Below are 21,457 nucleotides of genomic sequence, written 5' to 3'. Positions count from 1 at the left end.
GCCATTGGGTGGCTATTGGCACAAAGACAATTAGTTTGTTAGACACAGCCATTATCTGTATATACTGTACATCTATCATTTATGTCTTTAATGGATGTCTTCATTCACACTGCCTGCACTCTGTATATAACCCTTGCTAAAAAAGTATCACTGTCAATTACCATGTATTGTGCCTTGTAACATGTACTAGCGCCCATTTACTCCCGGGTCCGGAGCGCTATATAAATAAAAACAAACAAACAAACTTTCCCTCTTCCTCTCCAGCATCATTGAACTCAACGGAAGAAAACCCTGAATCACAGCAAAAGACTGCTTTTTTTATATACTGTCTCCCCTCAATATATCCAATTGACAACGATGGAAAAGTTTGATACCTAAAAAAAAAAAAAAAAAAAAAAAAAACACAACCCTCAAATATATCACTTTTCAAACTTACTTTTCAAACTTAAAAAGGTAATACTGAAGTTGTGGCAGAAACTAAAAAGGTTAGGGAAGGAAACAATGGTTAACAGGTTTCTCAAATAGATAAGGACTTTAGAATCCCCGAATGCAATGTGGATTAACCCTTTCCCAGCTACACAAGTAAGGCATGTATGACTTTTTGAGGGCTAGATCAACCCATAGTCAGAGTGTAAGAAGAGTCTTCAGGGAGCCAGGACAGCCAATGTCACTTGAGCAAAATCTAGGGGAGCGGAGGCACTTCTTGAAGATAGTCAAAAAGTTAAAAGAGGTTTGTTGTAAAAAGAATATCAATGTTGGGCCACAAGCTGGGAGGCTTGTGAAGGACAAAGCTGCAAGCAATTCTGCAAAGATCAGCCAATGCAGGGCTCCAGTGAGCACAAGCAAGCTACACACAACAAGAAGTACTCCTAGTTTACAGTACCTTGAGTCTGAAGAAAAAGGTTCCAGCTGGCTTCTGTTCCTGTTGCAGTCCTGCAGATCCTTATGTTCCTGGGCCTCAGCTGTGTGGACAAGAGGTAGGACGTCTGGGGACACCTGCACTGCAGTTTTAAGGTCGGCGGCAGCAATTGGCACGCTTCAGATCAGCAGCACTTCACGGTTTCAGCTTCTCGCAAATAGCACAACCATGGTTCTTGGACACCTTGTGGACTTTTCTTGCTTCTGGTGTCCAGCACTCTGAGATGGCACAGGCTTGGTTAGTCCTGCTTCGAGGGAGTCTGGAAGATCTTCCTGGAGCTCGGGTCCGGCTTAAAGGAGATGCACTCGAGTCTGATGTTCCTGTACCCTGGCACTCGGTGACTGCAGCAGCAATGGAAGTACAGCTAGCAGAGAGAGGGGTTCCAGTCGAGTTAGTCTTGGGTCGATTGGTCCCACCAACCCAAGAGAAATCATCCTTTCAGGGCTTCTCAGTCGATGTCGGAATTGGAGCTTCAGCACTACAGCAGGGCTTCACCAGGCAAACCAACAGTCCAGAAGGTTCAGCCAGCTTCTCTTCCAGTTTCTTTCTTCAGTTCCTTTGACCAGTGGTCGACTCTGCCTTCCTTGCAAAATACCTCACCTTTTATGCAATTCTTTCCCATTCATTTGCAGCCTAGCTGTCACTCACACAGCAGGGTGGCTGTCCCCTAGGACAGCCAGCCTGCCAATCACCTTTGGGTGCATTCCTTTAACCAAGGAGACAAAGCACAGAACGTTTTGGGATCCTCCCTTGCTTCCTGCCCTGCCAGATATGCTGTAGCCAGAGGCGGGCTTCAGCAGTTCACCCCGCCAAAGACAAAGTTAACAAAGGGACCAAAGGGACCAAACCTAGTATGGCGCGCAGAGTAAATCTCAAGAATGACCATTCCAACAAGAAAAGGCAAAAAAAAGAGCAGGCCATTTTGACAAAATGGGCACCCATGGGTGCAATACTGCAGCTGAGGATTCAGCCTACTGTAAAAACGCACAATGTTAGGAAAAAGTAAACCACTACCACCAGTCATTCATTGTAGGCAGGGCAACATCAAAATTGTACATGAGAAGGTAGACAAAGGGGATAGTAAGTAACCCCTCTAGCACTCCATGTAAGATGGTGTGTGCTGGGTCTACAAAGAAAAAAAGGTAAGTAAAGTCAATTTCACTTAATTACTCTTGGAAACATTAGTTCATCCTAGAGAAGGTATTTAAACCTTTGTGAAATCCAAGGGACTTCTCTGTGACACGGCACTGGGGGTGCTATGTGTCATAATGTAAAAATATGATGCCTAGGGAGTTTGTCAGACTTCAAAACCAAAAGAAACACAGGGTTCAAATCAAATAAAAATACATTACAGAGTGGGAAAATGGTCTCACTCTCCCCATGATAAAAATGAAAAGTCAGCAAAAGAGCTGGTGGTCTCCAAGGTAGAAGGGAATTAGCACATTTCTGAGAATTCTCCCTAAAACCAACTAAGGGCTCACAGTTCAGAGGGAGTAATGCAACTGGTATACTAACTAGAGGCCTAAAGCTTCTTGGGGATAGGTATGAATACAGTAAACTAAAAGTGCTCTTCTATACACTTTAAGAATGTGATAGCTATTCAAGGTAATTAAGGAACCATTCAGCAATTCAGAGACAAGCATCAACTCCAAGACTGTTTTAGAAATACCAAGGCAGATCAGGCAATACAAAACCAATGGGACGCTTTAGGAAGAACAGGTATTTTAGTAGTCTTTTCCAAATTCCTAGACCCAGCACACCTCATTTTACACTAGAGTGCTGGAGGGGTTACTTCGTATTCCCTATGTCTAGAAACTCATGTAGCAGTCAAATGCTACCCTTTCCTCTCAAAATGTTTTTCAAGAGGACGTCTGAGCCTCCTTTGTTTAAGCGTGTCCCAGTCTTCTTTTTTCGCCGTTTCTTTTTGGAAAGGTTCTTCTAGAGTGCGTCTCTGCATGCCAAACTAGGTTTGGTCCCTTTGTTCCTACGCCTTTGGCAGGCTTCAGGACTGAAGACCGCCTCTGGTTCCCGAGTGTCTGGAGTGACCAGGAAGTGAGGGAGGTGCCGAAACTCCCTATGCTTAGTCCTCTAGGAGGCCCAAATGCACTCAGGCGTGATTGGCTGGCTGACAGTCCGGCAAGGATATCCACCCAGTTGGGGGAGTGGCAGCTAGGCTGGAATGAACTGGATACTCCTCTTTCGAATGCCTGGTCTGCAGGCTCCCTCTCTCTCCTAGCCACTCTTACTGTGGCTACTCTCCAACGGCCCCCTGGTCAGATCACATCATTTCTCTCTGAGTTGATCAGGCACCATTCTGGAAGTATGTCAATTACATGTCAAAACAACTCCGTGGACATTTCACCTTAAGATTGAACACTATTATCATATTCATATCTAAGAAAAACATTTCACCCAAATGGCATTGTGATCACCCATTAATCCCTTATTGAGATCATTTAAGAAAAATTACTAATGCATTTCAAACCCTGCGCATATACATTATGAACATTATTATGCCGTACAGGATCTACTAAAATATGTGCAATGTTTAACTCTAACATGAACTCAACTGTATTCTACGTCATTTAACGAAGACACACACACTGCACTCATATTTCGCATTTCTCACTGTCATCTGAATCAAATATCTTCACGTCTTAGGACATAACTGTCTCAGAAAAGGAAGCATCAAAATTCACATTTTTTTTTCACTGATGTCCTTTAGTTAAACCTTTAATACAACATGTCTCCAAAACATAACCTCCGAAATACATTACCATTCTCATCATACTTTCCTCGGTAATTGAGTAGGTCGCAAACTCTAAACAACTTAAAATCATGTTGTTGTTGCATTAAAACATGTTGTGCACTTAAAGCAATTCTTCATAAAGTCCTTGTGATACTACATACGTAGTAAAACATTTTACGCGGCCTCATACAAAAAAAACATTCCCAAATTGCACTGCTTACTATAAAAAAACGCTTACTGTTCCACGATAACGACTGTGCATGACCAACAATTTCACAATGCTGCGCTGACCTCGTATTTATTTGCATGTTCCTTAAAAAAAAAAAAATCTCTACCCGTTCGTCTTTATTGCAGACAAATAAAAACTTCCTCTTCACCCTGCACACACTTCACCTCAACGATGCGCGCCCTTGGGCTCACCATGTAAAACAATACGCACTCTTCTCCACGCAGCTCCGATGAGGAATCTACTGTTTCCTGATAGCACGTCATCGCGTTGGCCCATGACATTAGGACCTTTTCACCTTTCCTTTAATGCCTCAGATGCTTTCTCTGAACACGGAGAGCCGGATCATGGCATCGGGCCCCTTCTTATGCATTCCAAGCCAACTGACAGGCTGGAACGCAAGCACAGAAAAGCTTGCCAGGCGCGTGCGCCGCTCTCAGCCTCAAGGGACCCATATTATGGCCTAAATTTTCATCCGCCCATGATTCCCCACAGTACCTTTAAACACGCGGACAGTCAATCTTCAGGAAACCTGCATTTTATTTTTTGCATTTCTTCTCGGCGCCACTCTGCTCACGACTTCAATGTCCTCATAAGTACACCAAAGGCAGGATAGTGTACACACGTCTTCAGGCTGCCTGCAAGGATGCTCTCCTCCATATTGTTGTACCCTGCAGGACTTATACCTCTACTGGGCCTTCCCGGACTCCAAGCAGCATGGACTTCTGTGGATTTCACATGCTACAGCCTCTGCTTTATTTTTCTAAAACTCTGCCCTTCTCTTGGAGTGCCATCACCTCAGAGGCTTCACTTCTTCTCTTGGATCTCCATTTTTCATCACTCTTCACTCGCCTACCCTCCTTCAGGTACTTTTGCTCCTCGTCGCCAAAAGTCAAGACTTCAAAGCCTTCCCCGAACTGCCTTTAGCTAGGGTTGTGTTTTTGGACTTAAGACTTGCCAGGCGAAGAAACAGTCTCTAAAACCTTGAACCAAGCGCAGGTTGCACTAAATACTTCTTTTCCTCCCTTTAAGTGACTTTTCCATATGTTTTTGCAGAGTAAATGCATTACTGTGTGACCTGTTGAAAACTGCATGAGTGCGCAATGAACGATAATAAGATTGTCTTTTCCCTTTCTAACGTTGCTACAAATGTAAACGCTAACACACGCAAAAGTGAAAGTGCCCTTTGAAGTGTAGTATCTAGTATTCCTAAGCGTTCAACCGTAAACATCTGACGTATTTAAAGTGATTCTGGAGTAAATATAATAAATATATAACTTTTATATAAATATGTTTAAGTGCTTCTTTGTTGAGCCTGCCTAGCTATGATTCAGAGTACTTACCTACAGCTCACATCTTCCTCTTAAGATAAGCCTGACTGCTCTGCCACACTACCAAGATTCTGAGCTAGGACGGACTGATACTAAGAGTTGGGGGGGATCTACAAACCACTGGGATAGCTTACTAAAGTCTTACTGGCAGGACTTTAGGAAAACTCCCCCAACAGTGCTGATTTTCGAAATTCAACGTGGGAAGTAAACAGTTCTTTAGTTAGCTACCAGCACTCTACTAGACAATCCAAAGTAGCAAGCTAAACGATTGGCTGATTAATGGGCTCGCTGTTACACATCACAAGTCCCATTATTCCTATCACTTTATGCAAAAGTAGTATCCACATTTGGAAGTGCAATGGTTGGATATTATAATCAAAAGCCAATTAAGACTGAATATTTATTCATTAACAGTCGGACGTTTCACATCACATCTGTGGACAATAAAACGTGAAAAAAATATTTCAAAGCCCATTGAAAACACAAATGAATCACAATGATTTCAGATTGTGGCACTTCTTGTCTATGGCACGTTCAACATATGTCAGCTCAGATTTGGCACTGAAAGACAAGTTTTAAAATATGTCCAATCTAAAAAGACAATTAACACAGAGTACTTGGACAACCACGCTAGGTCATCGCCCTCTTTTGTTCACCCAAAGGAAACAAGGCGTGGAAAAAGTGGCTTGCCATAAAGAAAATATCAACAATTGTGGTGGGCGATCCGTCGAAGCAAAGCTTAAGGCTTATAAAGTTTCAATTGTTCCAGGTATAATGTAAGCATTGGAAGTGTTTCCGGCAAGGGCCATCACATGCTTACCAAACCTAGAGGCAAAACATTCTACGCTCATTGCTGGGCCTCCTGGGATCAGTCCGGGTTGAGGCCATTAGATTAGAGCAAGGCTTACAATCTTGACACTCACTGAGGTTAACAGCAATTTGTAAACTGTGAGTCTATATCAAGTACAGGAGGGGCAAGTATGACTCCCTTTTATACTGTACAGTGAGACATGCAAATCGTTATAATCACAGCGCGCGGTACAAGGTTTTTGAGTCGGTGGTTCCAACACATTGCGACACTATCGGCCTGGCATGCACCTCGAAGTGTGAGGTTCCTGTTTTTTTAAAATCAGTTGGGCCCCAAAACTCAAGACTACGATAGAGCAATCTCCCTCGTAGAGTTGGCTAAAAGGCGAAATTATCTAGCCTGTACACAACAGGGTCTGTTCACCCAAGTCCCTAGACAGTACTTAATTAAGCTGCATCTCCCTGTCCCAAAAAGCTTCGTAATGCAGATACGTTTTGATATCCTTGCGGTCTATGCCTATACTGGAGCTTGGCAGAACATACTGCGAAATGAACGCATCTGCCGCTTTTGTGGACTTGAAGTGGAGACGGTGTGGCACATATTAACCCACTGCATAGCCTTAGGCCCTTATTACATGAAAGGGTATGCAAATTATAGGTCATACAATCCAGAATTGTTCTGGAGCAGGCAGAGACCCTCATGAGGACATTAGCCGCCAATCATATATGCTTAAGGAATTGCTGGATATAGATGAGGTCTTGCAGCAAAGCAAGACACCTTGACATAAACCTGCATTCTGAAGCAAAAAAATAGGAAAAGAGTGAATTTTTAAAAGCAGGAATTTTTGATACTGTTGAAAATGCTTGTTTTATTATTTTAAAAGATGCATCATGTATGATGAAATGTATTATTTGATTATGTATTTTTCCCCCTTCTTTAACAAAGCGTGGAAAAGGTTTTCTAATAGAACCGTAAGCACTTAAATATTAAACATTTTTTAAAAGAAGTCCAAATTGGGATGAATTTGACCGTCATAGGAACTAGGTTGCTACATTCTAAAACTTTCAGCCTAAACGTGGTTATATGGACAACAAACATCTTCAACATTACTTTCTGTGAAAATGACTTTCTCCATGTAACACCCATGCTAAAGAGGATAACAAGACTAAATAATAGCATTGGGTTAATTTAACCTTGCCTAAATTACAACAATTAATATCAGAGAAAGTTGTATATGGCCTTAAAAGCGAATGCATGATATCAACTATATGAATCACTACCTAAAACATACTCCCTTGTGAAAGAAAACGCATGCAAACAGAAATACATTTTCAAATAAGACATCCAACAACAGACCGCATAGAAGGACTTTGCCTACAACAAGCCGGACTTGAAAACTCTGCCCACATTCTGTTGTTCTTAGAACGATACTGGCTACAAGCACAAGAGAGCAAATAGTACAGCGAAACAAAAGCATACCTGTGAGCTCATTAATTTTCTTAAGTAGCTGCTGAATATCATCCTCGACCTGTTTGATCTGTCTGGAGTAGGTGCTCTGACCCTGGAATAGAAACAATGCATCTTACAGAGCAGTCATTTTGCATAACTAGATCGCTTTTCAAAGAGGAAAACATGCTATGGTGTTTTAATGCTACTGCCAATAGACAAACATAGAAGGCTCACCATATGGTACGGACTACAAAGGATCCATGAAAGACTTCTTGCATCGCTCTTCCGGGCTGCAACCTAGAGGGAGCCTATCAGCATATTATTTTGGCAAATATGGTAAAGTACCGGCTCCACTGCAAGAGGTTCCATTGAAGCCCACTTAGCAGAGATGGTATAGAGTAGACTTGCAGAGCAGAAGGCACTGTAGTAGCTGCTCAAAGCAAAAATGGTAAAGGAAAGTCTCCCACAGGGGACGCAACGTAGCATCGTCTCTTGCAGATATAGGAAAGCAGCTGAACAAACTGCACCACAAGAGATGGTAAAAGGGCACGTGCTACAGAATCAGTGCGGATATGTAAGAACTCTGGCTTTTACTGTTACTATGCTCCAGTCTTGTTTCCGTTTACATTTTACCACAGAGGTAAAAGTGTCCAAGTATATAGAAAAAGGAAAGATTTTTAGGCACACGACCTCGACTTCACAAGCCAGTGGCAGTGGGTAGATCAAGCTTTCTTTGGGTCATAGCTTGAGAAGCATGCCCCAGAAGTAATCACGCTCCCTGCAGTAGCATCACTGAAAGAGCAGAGCAACCAGCACTTGATTGTCAACAGTAGGTCATAGTGCCAAGTAAAATGAGGACAAGATTTGAAAAGAGTGCGCACACTTTTCAAAGAGTATTGAACATCTCCCCATGAAGTGTACCAACAAAGCATCTAATCACAAGATATTGGAAGTGTTAAGATTGGTCTTTTTCCGAAAGAAGACTGGCAAAGATTTCAGTTTGATTTTTAAGATTTTCTAATGCATCAGCCACCAGACAAATGCAATAACGATTATAACTTGAATGTGTTGCAGCCAATGTTGTCTATCAGGTGAAAAAAGGAAAGCTGCAATGATATGGAAAAGGAAATATGGAACAGAGAAAAGTAAAGAATGAAATGTGGAATAAAAGGAGATAAATCAAGAAAGAACATTAAAGCGAAGAAAAACATCTGAAGAGGAGAAAGGATATAAAGAAAGTGAAAGATTGCAGATGAAATTGAATGATAGAAAAACTGACATTATGGATGGAAATCGAGGAGGCAAGGAAGGATAAGAAAAAACAAAATAATGAAAAGGAAAAAACATTTAATAGGTAGAATGGAAGGCAAACATTGCTAAACACAATCATGCTGGCTTATGTGCAGGCATGGCATGGGTATTTTCTGGACAGTGCCATAATACTATTTGGCCATAAAATAACAAGAGTTGGCAATCAGTGTAATATCGGGGCAAATTATGCCAATACCCACCAAATGCCTGTCTCTTGCCTACCCAAGAGGCAAGACTGCTCCCTTTACCAATGACGTTCTTCACAAGAAATCAATGCAAGGGACAGATGTAAAGGCACACATAAGTCTTATAAATCAAGTGCTAAACACCCACATGGTTTTAAACATTTCTATTACAGCAGAAGCTGGTTTATAGCTGCAATTAAGTCATAACCTTTCAGAAGGCCGTTTAGAAATACAATTTGCCATCTCCTTGAAACCACAGAGCTAGCTCAAAGAAATAACATAGGGTGCCTTTTATAAGGAAGTGACAGGTAGTGGGTGTGAATGCCTTTACGGACTAACACTGGCTATCAATGACTGGATAAAACCCCAGATTCAACTCCCATCTCACCCATCTTCACTCTCCACACCTATCGTTTTGGCTTATAGGTAGCACTTACACCACTACCTAATATCCAAAACTAATTCTTTTAAAAAAGGAAAGAAAAGGCAGAAGGTGAGAATATTATTTTACGTTTTTCCTTATTGACACGTTATAACAGCCATTGGACCTCTGTTGTAGGAAATGTCTTGCAGGGATCAGTAGAGAATGATCATGGCACCATCCATGACAAGGAACAAAATGGCTGTCCGCGGAGCCGGCTGGAGGGCTTATTGTTGGGGCTAATTAACATTCTTTTACAGGTCTATTCTTGTTCTCTAGGGCAGAACTGGTATTTCTTTCAATGTTTTTCAAAGAAAGGGATGACAGAAAGAATACCAACCTTCTCTGGTTTGTAGCACATCACATTTAGCTTTCTACTAAAATTCTCAAATAAGACACTCAAGACATTGAAAACGTGTACTCTGGCCAGCAAACATGATAATCAGCCGATTGTAGAAATGTATGAACTTTGTAAAGTTGACAATACTTACATAGGTTTTCAGCAGAGCGATATCCCCTTCATCCAGTGCTACAAAGGACACAAGCATATATAGAAATTACATCATACTTGAAACAAATGCAAGTATTATGATCTGGCAGTTGGGAATTCATAGTTAAGACCATTTGTTCTACTCCTTCATTACAATACAAGAGTGTAATAGATGTACTGAGATTACATTACAGAAAAGCTAAAAAATTGGTTAACCCCTCAGCACAATCAAATGATTTCTTTTAACTATTTTCTACCAGTCTACATTCTCCCTTGGGCTTATTTTCATAAAACATTGTGGCCTAAAATTAGAGGCTTGTTTTAGTCACACTATATAATGAGTAAATGTATAATTTAAATACCAAACAAGGTTACTGCTGCCAAGTTTAGCTCACTGAATTTGATTTTTTTTCCAATAATGCAGCATTTTGCTGCAGACTTATAGAATCTTGGAAGCCTACAATATTGGAGGAGGTGGTGCACAGCCTGCGCTGGAGCGAAATTCCCACATAAAGTAACAATCGTTAATTATTCATTATTCCCACAGGCGCATGGTTTTAATGGATTCCGAGCTCACCTTGATGCAAACTTCTATAGTCTTTCACCATTTAAATCTTTCAGTTGACCAAACTAAGCGTGGAAAACGTGCTTGGTCTCTTTTTAGGTTTGTCCTGCCTTCAAACAATACTCAAACACAAAGAATCAGCATTTATTTTATTGTATTAGGCAAACAATTAAGGGACCCCCACAACTAACACCAGGGTCCCTACAGAATACACTTATTCTTCAATTCCAAACAATGTTTGCATCCATCAACAGAACGCGGAGAAGGCCACTACTTCTGGTCTGCTTTACAAAGCATGGTGGTGTGCAGGGTTGGTTCACAGTTTACATTTCATCCCAGATGTGAAAAAAAGTCCATGAAGTCCTTCTCTGTACTTGTTGACTAAATAAAAGCACCCCCACAACAGGATGGTTTAACTTTATTAGATTCTCACAAAAGATCTTATGCATGTATTTACATGTTATTCTACATCGAGACAGGATTACAGTGCATGTAGTGACCACAGTAAAGGAGTGGTCCACTTGCGACGAGATGCAAACATTTTGAAAACCAACAGAGGCACTGGCGTGCAGATGTGGAGATTAATAAATAAATAAAGATCGCAACAGGGTAACATCCCACTGAAATTCTTGAAAGATTGCAGAAGGTGAAGCTCTACATGCTGTCCTTCCCAAGGTGTTCACGGTTTTACTGCCAGGCACACCTGAAGGAAGCATGGAGTTTGCCAGGACGAACAGGGTGAGCCCTACTGTCTTCTCCAAAAAAAGGAGTCATCCAGGTATGTTCTCTTTAGAACACACATTCATCTTCAAAGAGAAACTTTTGCAAGAAGCCTGGAAATGGGCACTTTTGAAACCGGTGAATCCAGAGTAAAACCGTTTCAGGACACAGTCAGGACCAGCCTCTAAAAAACGTGGAAATTCCAATCTATCAGAGAGAATATAAGGAAAGGCAATAGCAGGTTTTGTTGGCTCTTTCCAAGTTGCCTACGATTGGAATATGAGGAGCCTTTCTAGAATAAGGCTACACGTTACTCGATTAACAGATTCCTCAAGGAAGAGGCTATGACCACAGCAAGACAACAGATGTTAAGCAAATGCATAAGCAGGAAAACTGTGCAACAGAAGGGGAGACCCAACTGTTTTTCATGCAAACATAACTGAGGAGAGGTCCAGATGGATGCCCTTTTCATTGATTTGTTTGACAGAAAACAAAAAAGGTAATGGCTACAGTGCCTGCTACGTTTGGACCTAGTATACGAAGATCAACACGGAGGAAGCAATGTGCTCGTTTTATTACTCATAGTGCGGAAAAACAAATGAAAGTGCCCAGACTTGTAGATGTTCTCTTAGCTATGGCTCTTAAGAAAATATGTTACACTGAGTATTTACTGCCAGTGATCTTGAAGCAGCACATATTTAAGTTTACAAATGGCAAGGTTGTTCAAAGATTAAAACTGTAGGTCTACCTTTTTTGCAATACAATATTGGGAGCCGGGGTGGTTGGTTTTCTTCGCGATGGGGTAATGTAGTTGGGACCAATTGTTTCTCCAGCAGTCCGAGATGGAATCCAAAACGTGTGGTTCACTGTGGGATTAATGGTGAAAGGTTTGCACTGGAGTGGTCAGCGCTTGAGGTTCTTGATCAAATCAGCTGCTAAAGAATGCCAACAGGATAAGTTGACTTTGTGTTAAGATATATGGCACTGACTGTTAGGGTCTCTGAATGTTAGGTGCCTCAATCTATATAAATAAAAATGTAAATGTTTGTTCAAAATCTTAAATCGCTGAAAGTGCTTCACGGATTGCTTTGAAATTTTGACAACGTTGCATTTGAATAGGCGTGTGTTTTTATATACTTAGTATACATAGATGTCACCTTTAACAGATAAAAACATGCCTTTTCTGAAAAATAGCACCATCTGTTGGACGTAAAAGCAACACACGCTATACTAAATATTTTAAGATTCCATTTCAATGTTTCAGATTTAGAATGGCTCAAATACATGCAGCCAGACTTCAGGATGCACGGTTGCGAGCACAGGGATCGCGTCCTGCAGCTTCAGATCTGCTTTGTTCTCAACAGAATGAACGAGATAGGCTGAGAGTGGCTGAAAGACGTCATCGAGAAACAGCAGATCAGCGTCAAACACGACTCCATGCTCAGCAATCACGCAATTACAATCACATTGCATTCCGGTACAACCCAGATGATATAGTTTGAGCCGGCATGTTCTCATCTGCACCATGACTGAAGCGTGTCCTTATTGCAAGGCTCTGAAATTTAATGGAGAAATTAAAGGAATGTGTTGCGGGAAAATTAAACTGCCTCAACTTGGAGAACCGCAAGAGCCATTAAAAACTACCCACAAGCTTTGTGAAATTAAACTTATTAGAAACGTGCGTTTTCTCTTTTCTTTCTTTTCCATTTACCCAGACTGAGACACAGCAACGCGTGGCCGGGGACAGCTAGTTCAATAAATAAACAGCAAGATTATTCCATCTCCTCTGGAACTTGGAAATAAACACTGTATTTGTTTAGGGAAAAACTTTCTAAAAAAAATAAATAATAAAAACAAAACATTAGGCTGTTAGAAAATACCAAATCAATTGAGATTTTACTTTACAAAAATTACATAGTGCAAGATATCAATACATAAGACCATCCGAAAAGAGAAGATGTGTTATGGTAAGGGGAGGGATTTAAAAAATATAGAGAGCAAGATGAAGATGAAATTATCCAAACAATTTTAAGGTTTGTGAAGGGAGTATTGTATTGGGGGGCAATTCAAACCTGTTCTTGGACAAAAATCTGGATCACTCGGAGGGGGGGGGGGGGGGAGTAGGGGGGGGGGACTCCTCCACAAGCAAAGCTTTCAGGACACTGAAACATATATATTCAGGAGTGCATTTAGCAGTGTTTAATACTTGCAATGCTTTCCAGGGACAGGAGAGAGACTTTTCATTGCACCATGCACTAGGAATTGACTTTTTTTCACCTTGTGCACATTACAACATGAAACTGAGGATAAGAATGGGGAAACTTTACAATCTCTGATTGGCCAATAACGAAGGAACAAGCACTGGATAGCGAGGATCGAACACCTGAAACAGTGGTCCTTGTGGAGACATGTATGGAGGAACCCTGCAATGTGTGAAGAAATCCCATATCCAAGATTGTTTTGAGAGTAATACACCCACAGATCGGTCAAACTGAACAAATTCGGATGCTTTTCAGCAGGGGGGATTTTTAGAGGCAGAGACTTAACTGTCAATAGTTATTAAACTGACTCAATATAATTGGAATGGCTGGAATGTCAACACAAAGCAAACCAGAAAATGAAGTGCAAAATTCTTAATTTAAGGACGGAGCAATTACTACTAGATAATCAGTGGAGCAGACAGATCACTTTGGATTTTAAAACAGAAATATTATGAAAGAAGCACTAAAACAAATTCCTAGCACGTTATTTTCGATTTTGACTGACCCTGATGCATATAAACATACTGTAAGATGCCAAAGGCGGAAAAATGATAGAGTTTAAACTAAAGGCCTTCCATACTATGTATATCTCAATGTATTCCCCAGGCTATGCTTCCCCAGAGACAAAAAAAAAGACCTTGAAAATGTTCACTGCCCCACGATAATGCAGGAACCGAGAGAGCGACTGGAGTTTTGGGAGCTATTCACATGCTGAAAGTAAAAAAGGCCTAGATGGGCTCACAGCTCCAATTTATGGAGTTCTTTTGGACCCCTTCTCGTTATTTCCAAAACTCAGCTCTGCATCTCAGACCATGAATCGAATGACCAGAAGCATCATCCCCAAGGCAGGAGTGGGTCCCAAAGAATAGCCCTCTTAATCTTGACAGTAAACCATTGACAAATATTTTTGCATTTAATGTGGGACCTCTTCTACTGGATCCGGTCCATCCTGAACGGCTGGTTTTGTCAATCGAAGGCAAGCATTTTACTATATTAGGAGGGTAGCACACCTGTTGGAAAAGAGGATTTCCAGGTGCTACTTCCTTTCTTCTGCCATTAGATGCAGTGAAGGCGTATCTGGTGGATTGGAGCTTTGGTGATGGGCTGTGAGGAGGTGCTAGTGAATTGAATATGGTATGGGATTGTTTATTTGTACATACAGGTGTTATAGTACAATTATTCCTGATTAGGAACACACAGGATACTGAATACAATGCCTTAGTTATTTTATAAAGGATACAGACTGATAACTGTAAAGGATACACTCGACGCCTTCTCCCAACTGACTGAGGGTAGAGGTAGACCGTAGAGCAGTCAAGAGAAACCTTCCAACTAAGGTCACCCTTTGACTGGTAATATACTACAGTCAGAGAGAGTAATCAGTGGGAAGGGCGTAAGAGGACCAAGTTTCACCAAGCTGTTAATAGAGAACATGTATCAGGATGGAAGGATAATAAGTGGACAGCACGGTAAACCTATCTGTTATACACCAACCTTTAGCACAGCCACTAGTAGTCCAACAATGTCCGAGAAATCCAGAAATCCAGGAAAAACAACGACAAGGAAGGGTAAGTGAGGAAACTAACCCGTACGAAACGAGGGCCGCACTAGTACCGGGTTGGTGCACACAGGAAAGCGTCCAAGCTCCAGTGCACTATTTAATATGCTAAATAGGTGGAGGAGATGGAAGACTCTTGATCCAAGAAGGGATGCCCTTTTGATAGTGGAAGAATCCAGTTCAGCAAATAATAAGTTCTAGATACTTCAGAAACTATTATCTTTGTAGTGGAGGTAATGGTGACACTGTAAGAGGTTGGTAGTAGTTTTGTGGTATCAGCTGATATGGATATGGAGCGGCGTGTTGGTTAACGCTGAATCGGGAGTCCAGCGGAGGCTCTGAAGAACAGAGCGGAAATGCAGGATGCTGCGTAGGAACGCGGAAGCGCTGGTTGCTCCGTGTGGAAATGGAGCGGTGTGTTGGTGAACGCCAAATCGGGAGCCCAGCGGAGGCTCTGAAGAACAGAGCGGAAATGCAGGATTTCGCGTAGGAACGCGGAAGTGCTGGTTGCTCCGTATGGAAATGGAGTGGTGTGTTGGCGAATGCCCAGTCAGGAGCCCGGCGGAGGCTCTGTAAAGGAACAGAGCGGGAGACGGGGTGCCGCGAGGAACGCGGAAGACCAAAACCCTGTGTGGAGGGAGGAAGATGGAAATAGAGCGTCTGCACGAAAGCAGCAGATGCAGGCTCCCAGATCCAAAATACACAAACAATCAGAAGCGCCGTCAATTAGGAACTGACCCGTTATATTGACGTACACGTACACCTGACCAGCATGATGACGTGACGCTGGTCAGGTGATCCAGGATCGTAATGTAGCAAAGGAACAGTCACATAAACGCTATCGTAGCCCCAACATGACCGCATTAACGGCGTCTCACAGATAGCTTCCAGTGTGTGTAAAACGGCCTAGCTGTTCTAAAAGCTGAAGAAGCTGGTAAGCCTGAACGTTTAGGGAGAGTAAAGGAGGAGCCTGATGATGCAGGCATGACAACAGGCTATCAATATAATCCTGTTTCAAGAATCAAGGTTAATGGGCAACCTCCAAGTGAATTAAGCGCAGAAGGGGCACAAAATAAGGATGACCATTCTTTTGTTCTGGGTCAGGGGTTACAAATGCCATAATAACTGCCTACCAAGCAACTTGGGTTAGATAACGGAAGAATGTTGATAAGGCGAGTCTTAAAGCTGGTAGTGCTCCACAGATGGGGAATAATTCTACAGGATCGTTTGGTTTCCTAAATAGTTGTGGCCTAGGTCAATAAACGTTTACTTGGAAAAATAGCTCAAAAACAGGCCTGCATTTTGTGGGGTTTCTTCACCCTACCATAAAAAATAATTTTAAGATCGAAGGAATTCTAATTTTAGGTCGCAAAAATGCTTTCCCAAGGTGTACAGTATTTACATTTCTATTGCCCAAAATATTACAAACAAGTAACAGGAAAGTCAGGCCAAACCGTTTTGATTTTTGTGCAGTTAAATTGTTTTCGGTGTTGTCCGGCATGCCAACGAATTCTCAGGTATTCACATCAAATGCCAAGTCATCATGCTAGGCATTACTCTAAAATGGAAGATAGAATGCATTCCAGGTATGGCATTACCATCAAAAGCCGGGGTACTTGTATTGCACTTCATGTACTATGGTCACATGCCCGGTACCACCTACTTCTTTAGCATTGGATCTTTCATAGATTCACATGCTTGAATATTCCCCCTCGTCAGACTGGGAATCCTCAATAATTTAAAATATCAAATATATTAAAACTTTCCCTTGGGAAAGAAAAGGAAAGAAAGCTACACCCACAGTGCCCTAGAGGGCTTGTGTAGCCTTTCACCTGTGGAGTCCGAACACCTCCTTTTGGTCCTTTTAGGCCCTAACCAATGAGGTGCAGGGCATCGGCCCCACCCAAGTCAGCCAGCTTCCGATTTTTCACTCTGTGTTACAGTACAGGGGAATTCTCTCAGCACTCCGAGCTTTTCCAAAATTTTTCATAGTTTAACTCTGGGTTTTTACAACCAATTTAAGCTTTTCAGCTTCCTTCTTGCAGGGGCTTCCTAGCCCTACTCACAGAAGCGTGCATTATTTCAAGTCACTCCCTAAAACGTTGCGGGTTTGGTTCACTCTCCTCTACTTGTGGCTGAAGAAGGCCAAACTGTCAAAGAGAAGACTTCCCTCTTCAAAGACTGTTCGGAATGTGGCAGGAAGGTCATCTTTGTGAGGGACCCACACACACACACTCTGCCTCTACCATCATAACATTCACAGATGCAGTATTTGTCAGAAATTCACCAAGAAAATCCTCGAGGACAGGCACAGAAGACTGCTTGTATATCTCGAGAGCAGGCAAATGTCCTCAGATGAGGAATCCTGCAAGAATGCACCAACAATCTCCCCCAGGCACACCATGAACTAAGCTCACAAAAGGAGAGCTTCTTCAGTGGACAGAGCAAAAAGAGGAGTGGAAAGTCCTCTAAAGAACCCTCCAGAACCCAGGAGGCCACAGTGATGGGAGATTCACAAAAAGGTAAAGATGTTTCTTTATCCTCACATTTGTCGGTGAAGCAGTCGTCCATTAGCTGCAAGGTCTCAACAGCGGCATTTCTTACAGTTGGAGGAAGCAACGCCATTTCCGTGATGGCTAGATTTGACAGAGAGATATGGCTTTGTATGTCTAAATTGGCAAAGTCGCCAGGCCTGGATGAAGGCCACCAGGTTTAGACCAGAGGTACAAGCCCAAATCTTGGACATGCCATTGGATGGTCAAGACTTATCCGGCAAAAAGAATGATGATCATTTAAAGGGAATGAAGTCTGACACAGACACAGTCAGAGCAATTAGCTCTTTAAAAGACAAAGACCAAAGTTCCTCTCCTACCGTTCGAGGCGACAGCGCCAAATATAAGTCTTATGGCAAATCCTACCAGGGTCATGTGCCTTCCTCAAACCCCTACCAGTCAGGGGGCAAGTACCAACAGGGTTACAACAGGTACCAAAATCAGCGGGGCTCGGGACAGAGCAGGAGCCAGGCAAAAAAGAATTGACCCTTACCGAACGCTCCTCCGACATCCAACCCAAGGAGGAGGATGCGTTTCAAGCCACCCCAACCAATGGAACAACATAACGTCAGACAAATGGGTGCTTCAAGTGATAAAAGGGGGACACACCAAAGAATTCATACAGAAACCACCACCACCCCACTCGCCACCCAAGAAAAATGTAATGCGGCTGCAGCAGTTAAAGGTAGACACCAACAAACTACTACAAAAAGCCGCAATAGAGAGGGTACCTCCTCCTCAAAAGGGAAAGGGTTTCTACTCCCACTTCATAGTATCAAAGAAAAGCAGGCAGTGGCACCTGATCCTAGACCTGTGGGCCCTTAACAAATGTGTACGCCGACTAAAGTTCAAAATGACTTCGCTACAATTGGTTCTCCCTTAACTCAGAAAAGACAATTTCCTCGCCACTATGGACTTGGAGAACGCATATTTTCACATTCCCAGCCATCCAACACACAGAAAATACCTCCGGTTCACAGTCAGCAACCAACACTTCAAGTTCAAGGTGCTGCCTTTCGGCCAAAAATCTGCACCAAGAGTGCTCACGTAATGCTTAGCCCTGGTAGCTACCCGTCTCAGGGCCTCAGGAATCGAGGTTTTCCCTTTCCTGGAAGATCGATTAGTGAAGAGAACCTCCCTAAACACAAAGTTGTCAGCAGTGGAAACAAAAACATCACTTCTGCAGTCCTCGCCTATCTCTGCGCAGTCCTTACCTATCTCCATACTAACAGCGATTTTTCTATGGGCAGACCTAGACACCAGAGCCCCCAGAGTACGCCCCTGAGCAAACAGGGTGACTGCAATGCTAAATCTTATTGCATGGTTCGGAAACAGGACAAACTCTACCCTCAGGCAATACAAGACCCTTTTGGGCATGATGTCATCCTGTATCTTCCTCATACCAAACTGCAGACTAAAGATGCAACCCCTTCAGGAGGAGTTGGACAACCAAATGGGTACAGCACAGCTGGTCATGAGAAGACATTGTTCACCTCACCCCAAGTTTTCACAAGGCTCTCAGATGGTGGGCCAGTCGCACCAATCCTCTACAAGGTCTCCCTTTTCAATCCCCTACGTCCACCCTGCTACGGAGGATGAAAGCATCACTCTTGGGATGAAGAGCTCATCTAGGCAGCCTCCAGGCCAGCGGTATATGGTGATCAAGAGAGTCTCGCCTGTTCGGTGGGCTCTAAAGTCCTTTCTTCCAGTTTTGACGGGCCAGATTGTGACAGTGCAGACGGACAACAGAACGTTGATGCACTACACAAATAAGCAAGGGGGCACCAAATCCAACATTCTCTCGCAGGAAGCACGTCTGCTCTGGAATTGGGCACTTCATAAAATTCACCTGAGAGCGGAGCACCTTACCGGCAAGTACAACATTGTAGCAGACAAGTTCAGCCAGCACTTCCTACAATCACATGAGTGGGAGATCAAGTTTTCGACATGTGGGGGAAACCCAACATAGATCGTTTTGCAACTCCCCACAACACCAAATGCGATCAGTTTGCTTCCAGGTAACTGGAAAGACATTCACCGGGAGGCGCGTTCTCCGTACCATGGAAGAAAGAATTCCTTTACATGTTTCCACTGACACATTCGATTCCGTGGGTGCTGCGCAGAATGATCAAGCAACCCGGCACTATGATACCAATGGCCCCGATGTGGGGATGCCAGATCCGGAACCCGTTGCTCCTTCAACTCGCGATGAGGAAGCCTACATATCTCCGACCCCACTCGCCCCTCTCATCTCAGCAGAAGGGCAAGCTACTTCACCATGACCCAGCAAGTCTATCCCTCAGGGGTTGGTTCCTCAGCAGCGAATGTTTCACAACCTCATGCTAGACCGCGAGTGCTGGGATATACTACAGGCAGCAAGAGCCCCGTCGACAAGGCGAAGATATTCAAAAAAATTGAAACGTTTCATAACAGGTCTACAGACCAACACAGATCCCCTATTGGCATCTGCGGAGCAAATACTACTATACCTCTTACACTTGGCTAGAGAGGGCCTAGCGATATCTTCCATTAATGTCCATCTCTCGTCTGTGCCCGCTTACATAACCAAGCCTCACCAGCATTGCCTAGTGTCTCATCCAGCGGTTAAGACTACGATTTGTACGTCGTTTTCCCAAACAAAGGAAAATCGCCACCCCATGGGGTCTTAACATTTTATTAGCCGCATTAATGAGAGCCCCATGCAAGCCCATTCACAAGTGTGATTTAAAATGGTCATGGAAGACGGCTTTCCTTGTAGCCATCACATCAGCCAAATGCATAGGGGAGTTGCAGGCTTTATCTGCTGAACCTCCTTTCGTATATTTTCAAAGATCAGGCTGTTTTACGGCCTCACCCTAAATGTATTCCTAAGATTTTGCCGGAAGCTATTCTGGTGGAAATGATTGTTCTACCTACATTCTTCGGCAACAAGACCACCGCCGAACTCACACTGAATTCACTGGACGTGCCATGAACACTTAAAGTCCTAGTTAGAATGTACCAAGGAGTTCAGAAATTCTAAAAGACTCTTCATCGCACTTGCAGGACGAATCAAAGGCAAATGCATATCCCAAGCAAAGCCTGGTACGTTTGGTATCCAGCTGTATCGTGCGCTGTCATGAACTCAAACAACCCAATGCCAGCCACGCCCACAGCGCACTCAACCAGGGCGAGGGCGACTTCAACAGCCTTTCAAGCAGGAGTGTCCTTAAAGGACATCTGCAGGGCAGCCACATGGAGCACACTCCACACTTTAGCCCGGCACTACTGCTTGGAAGACAGCAAGAATGAATCAGCGGTGGGACAAGTAGTGCTCCAGCATTTGTTTGCTTAAGGTGGGAGCAGCCTCTGGTTCCTTGTTGTTGATTGATAGACTGTTTCCACCGTCCCATAACATGTGTTGTTGGTAGCCTCATTTTGGCATGCAATAAGTATTATTACACTTATATATTCAATAGCACACGCACTTCTGGTGCTACTCTAGGGCTTTCAAGCATGTTCGGATGTCTACGATAGCTAGGTATTCTATTCAAGCATGTGAATCTATGAAAGATCCCATGCTGGAGAATTCTTAGTTACCTAGAACTGTACTTCTCCAGCATTGGTATCTTTCATAGATTCACATCCTGAGCTGGGGAGAGGCTGCTCCTCCACCAGTCAGTCATCTGTTACTAGCCTTCATGGTTAAAAATCTGAAGATGGCTGACTGGGGTGGAGCCTAAACCCTGCCACCTCATTGGTTGGGGCCTAAAAGGACCAAAAGGAGGTGGAGGGACTCCACAAGTGAAAGGCTACAGAGACCTAGAGTGCCATGTGGGTGTAGCCGTCCTTCCTTTTCTTTCCCCAAGTGAAAGTTTTAAGATATTATTTAAATTATTTATTTTACTGAAGATTCCCAGTCTGACGACAGGG

The 21,457-nt window shown here is 43.0% G+C and overlaps 1 protein-coding gene across 1 annotated transcript in view; it reads right to left on the bottom strand.

Annotated features, from left to right (window-relative positions):
- The window catches only part of PSMC2 (proteasome 26S subunit, ATPase 2), a 233,299-nt gene that overhangs the window by 197,160 nt on the left and 14,682 nt on the right, over nt 1-21,457 (bottom strand). The window contains exons 2-3 of the mRNA XM_069628069.1: nt 9,891-9,928; nt 7,513-7,594 (exon numbers count right to left, since the gene is read on the bottom strand). Of these exons, the coding sequence (XP_069484170.1) occupies nt 7,513-7,594; nt 9,891-9,928 (120 nt within the window). The remainder of the gene's footprint in view (nt 1-7,512; nt 7,595-9,890; nt 9,929-21,457) is intronic.

Source organism: Ambystoma mexicanum, chromosome 12 (genome assembly GCF_040938575.1).
Source record: "Ambystoma mexicanum isolate Mex_15411 chromosome 12, UKY_AmexF1_1, whole genome shotgun sequence".
Taxonomy (NCBI): domain Eukaryota; kingdom Metazoa; phylum Chordata; class Amphibia; order Caudata; family Ambystomatidae; genus Ambystoma; species Ambystoma mexicanum.
The sequence above is the reverse complement of the archived record's forward strand: the minus strand, read 5'-3'. Positions and strand labels throughout refer to the sequence as shown.